The sequence below is a fragment of the Bison bison genome, unplaced genomic scaffold (assembly GCF_000754665.1).
Source record: "Bison bison bison isolate TAMUID 2011002044 unplaced genomic scaffold, Bison_UMD1.0 scf7180017864498, whole genome shotgun sequence".
Taxonomy (NCBI): Eukaryota; Metazoa; Chordata; class Mammalia; order Artiodactyla; family Bovidae; genus Bison; species Bison bison.
Genome location: NW_011495057.1, coordinates 3,776,892 through 3,780,746, shown reverse-complemented (window position 1 = coordinate 3,780,746; position 3,855 = coordinate 3,776,892). Strand labels below are relative to the sequence as shown.

Sequence of the window (3,855 nt, the reverse complement as noted above, 5' to 3'; positions counted from 1 at the left end):
TACAATTCAAAATATATTCTAATTCCTGTTGTGATTTCTTCTTTGAACCAATGGATGTTTAGGAGTGTGTTGTTAAATTTCCAAATAATTGGAGTTTTCATGATTGTGTTTTTGATTTATAATTTCATTTTGGTCATTGCACATTTTCTATATGATTTCCGTCTTGTCAAATTTATTGAGACTTGCTTGATGACTCTACATATGGATTATTGTGGAGAATGCACTAGAGAATAACGTGTATTTTGCTCATGTTGGCATGTCCTATAAACATTCAGGCATGATGGTTGATAGTGCTGTTTAGATCTTTTGTGTCTTGCTGACTTTTTTTTTTCATTGTGTCAGTTGCTGAGAGAATGGTGTTTAAACTCCAGATACATTTGTAGCATTATTTATTTCTGTTATTGTTCACATGCATATTTGTGATTATTTTCTTCTTGATTAATTGACCCTTTTATCTATTCTGGTGGCCATCTTTATCTCCTATAATAATGTGTTTTGTTTTGAAATCTATTCTGTTTGATATTAATATAACCTTTCAGCCCTTCTTATGGTTATTGTTTACATAGTATCTCTTTTTGTATCTACTTTCCACCTACTATATCTTTATATTTATTTTCTGTCTCTTGTAGATAGTATATGTTTGGGTCCCTGTTAACCATTCTGACATTTTTTGCCTTTTAATAGAATTTCTTTTGAGATTGTGGTCCACTTTTTTGGATTGTATCACTAAAGTTAAGTTCTAGAGATCCTGGATCCTATTATTTTTCTCCATTGAAGGTAATTTCCATTGTTTCAGATCATTTTCGTGGCTAGGTTTGATTGTAAACTGTTTCTCATACAGTGGCTCTGGTCTGCATTCAGCTAGGCGGTATCTCAGCGACTGCTTGGTATCTATTTTCTGTGCATCAGTAAGAGATGTGAACAGAGTTGGGGAATCCCATCTCTGTTTCCTTTGGAGGACTCCCCTACTGTCTCTGGTATTCATGGCTGCCTAGCTTTGCTTTCTTAATTTCCAAAGACAGACTGTTATCCAAGTATGTACTTGCTGCTGTTGTGTCTCCCCCCAGGACTGTGCTACCTCAGTGAACAGTCTTGAGGATTGGAAGTGTTAGTTGCTCAGTTGTGTCCGACTCTTTGCTACCCTATGGACTGTAGCCCACCAGACTCCTCTGTCCATGGGACTCTCCAGGCCAGAATACTGGAGTGGGTTGCCATTCCCTTCTCCAGAATATCTTCTCAACCCAGGGATCGAACCTGGGTCTCCTGCATTGCAGGCGGATTCTTTACCGTCTGAGCCACTTGGGAAGCTGAACTTGGTTGCAAGGTGATGTGCTCTCCCATCGAGTTGGCCAGCCCTTGTTCAGACTTCAGCTCTTCTTTTCTACTCCTCACGCTTTTACACTCAGTTCATTCTCTATACTCACATCAAACAAAAGGTTCAGGAGAGTGGCATGAATAAGAAATTGGAGCTCTGATATCTGAAGGACTTTATAGCCCAAGTGCATGCTATGCTAAATATTTAATAGGATGAGGGAAAAACTGTATACCTAGTGTATATTATTAGTATTTACTTTGAGTAATGAAGCATATGAAAGCCAGACTTGATGTAGATAAGCTACAATGCATTTGATACTCCCAACGTTATCACTTTTTTCTATTTTAAGTGTTTACTTGGGTATTATTGTCATGTTAATAGTGTTGGTTTTATGTGTAGATCATTTAAGGGTTCTGTTTTATGGGCATGAATGGTATTGTCTTACTGACTTCTTTTTATCCAAGGTAAAATCCACTGATAGCTGCCTCTTCTTTATTAAATGCTTCGATGACACTGTTCATAGCTTCAGGGTTCCCAAGAACAGCCTTCAGCAGACAAGAGAGGTAATTTTATGGATTTGTCTTTCATAAAACAACATTTAAGGACATAAAGAATATCAAATAGGCTCAATATTAACATCTTGTTGATTATGCCTTTTTAATGGGAGTGATATAAAACTTTTGAAATTTGGCTTATGAATTAATTCCTTATCAACATGTACCTGCAGGTATTTTCTCTTCTTTTAAGATTTTGCTTCTGTGAAAGTTAAGGGCCCCTAGTGGTTTTAGGAAAAAGCCTAAATGATTATTCATTCTGCCCCTGAATTTATAGGCGAGGTAAGATTGAAGTGCCCTCTTAACAGTCCTGCAGCTGGCCAGCAACAGAGCCTGGCTCCAGCCCAGGTGTTCTGCTTTATTACACTGTAGACTCAGCTTCTCTTTGTGGTAATTTGAATGATAGCAGCAAGCAAGAAAATTGGGATTGATGTGACAAAAATTCATTGTGTAGTTATTTAATGGAGACTGCATATTCCTTTCGATCAAGGCAGTATTGTAAACTTACCTTGTTTTTTTATAAATCATGTAAGGGGTTAAAAGCATTTGTTTTCCAGGGGCTTCTCTTAGTAGTGGGCTTCCCTGATAGCTCAGGTGGTAAAGAATCTGCCTGCAGTGCAGGAGACTCTGGTTCGATTCCTAGGCCGAGAAGATCCGCTGGAAAAGGGATAGGCTGCCCACTCCAGTATTGTTGGGCTTCCCTTGTGGCTCAGCTGGTAAAGAATCTGCCTGCGATGTGGGAGGCCTGGGTTCAGTCCTTGGGTTGGGAATATCTCCTGGAGAAAGGAACAGCTACCCACTCCAGTATTCTGGCCTGTATTCCAGAATTCCATGGACTGTATAGTCCATGAGGTTGCAAAGAGTCAGACATGACTGAGCAACTTTCACTTTTCCCTAAGTAGTATAGTGTATAAGAATCTGCCTACCAATGCAGGGGACACGGGTTTGATCCCTGGTCTAGGAAGATCCTGGAGAAGGCAATAGCACCCCACTCCAGTACTCTCGCCTGGAGAATCCCATGGACAGAGGAGCCTGGTGGGCTGCAGTCCATGGGGTCGCTAAGACTCGGACACAACTGAGGCCTTCACTTTCACTTTTCACTTTCATGCATTGGAGAAAAAATGGCAACCCACTCCAGTGTTCTTGCCTGGAGAATCCCAGGGACGTCGGGGCCTGGTGGGCTGCCGTCTATGGGGTCGCACAGAGTCAGACATGACTGAAGTGACTTAGCAGCAGTAGCAGCAGCAGCTAGGAAGATCCTATGTAACACCTACTGAGCCTGTGCTCTAGAGCCCAGGAGCCATAGCTACTGAGCCCATGTGCCCTAGAGCCTGTGCTCTGCAACAAGAGAAGCCACCACAATAAGAAGCCCTCACACAACTGGAGAGTACCCCTGCTCTCAGCTGCTAGAGAAAAAGCCTGTGCAGCCAAAAATAGATATTTAAAATAAAAATTTTTCTAAAAATGTGTTTCCAGAATGATTAACTTTTGCCTTGCAGAGAACATTGAACAATCCAAACCATGTCTGTCCTAACGTTTCATAAAAGGGTAAGACTTCATCCTGAGAAATGCTGTGAGAAATGAGGTAGAAGGTAGGTATTTTTAGGGCAAACATTCCATATTTTTGTAAATCACTGATTTTTTAAAAACAGTAAAGCCATGAAATTAAAAGACGCTTACTCCTTGGAAGAGAAGTTATGACCAACCTAGGTAGCATATTGAAAAGCAGAGACATTACTTTGCCAACAAAGGTCCATCTAGTCAAGGCTATGGTTTTTCCAGTGGTCATGTATGGATGTGGGAGTTGGACTGTGAAGAAAGCTGAGTGCTGAAGAATTGATGCTTTTGAACTGTGGTGTTGGAGAAGACTCTGGAGAGTCCCTTGGACTGCGAGGAGATCCAACCAGTCCATTCTAAAGGAGATCAGCCCTGGGATTTCTTTGGAAGGAATGATGCTAAAGCTGAAACTCCAGTACTTTGGCCACC

General features: G+C 40.9%; 1 protein-coding gene across 3 annotated transcripts in view; it reads left to right on the top strand.

Moving 5' to 3' along the window:
* OSBPL1A (oxysterol binding protein-like 1A) overlaps positions 1 to 3,855 on the top strand; it is a 234,197-nt gene that overhangs the window by 67,655 nt on the left and 162,687 nt on the right. For all 3 annotated transcript variants that reach the window (XM_010828928.1, XM_010828930.1, XM_010828929.1), the window contains one exon: positions 1,780 to 1,878. In XM_010828928.1, the coding sequence (XP_010827230.1) occupies positions 1,780 to 1,878 (99 nt within the window). The remainder of the gene's footprint in view (positions 1 to 1,779; positions 1,879 to 3,855) is intronic.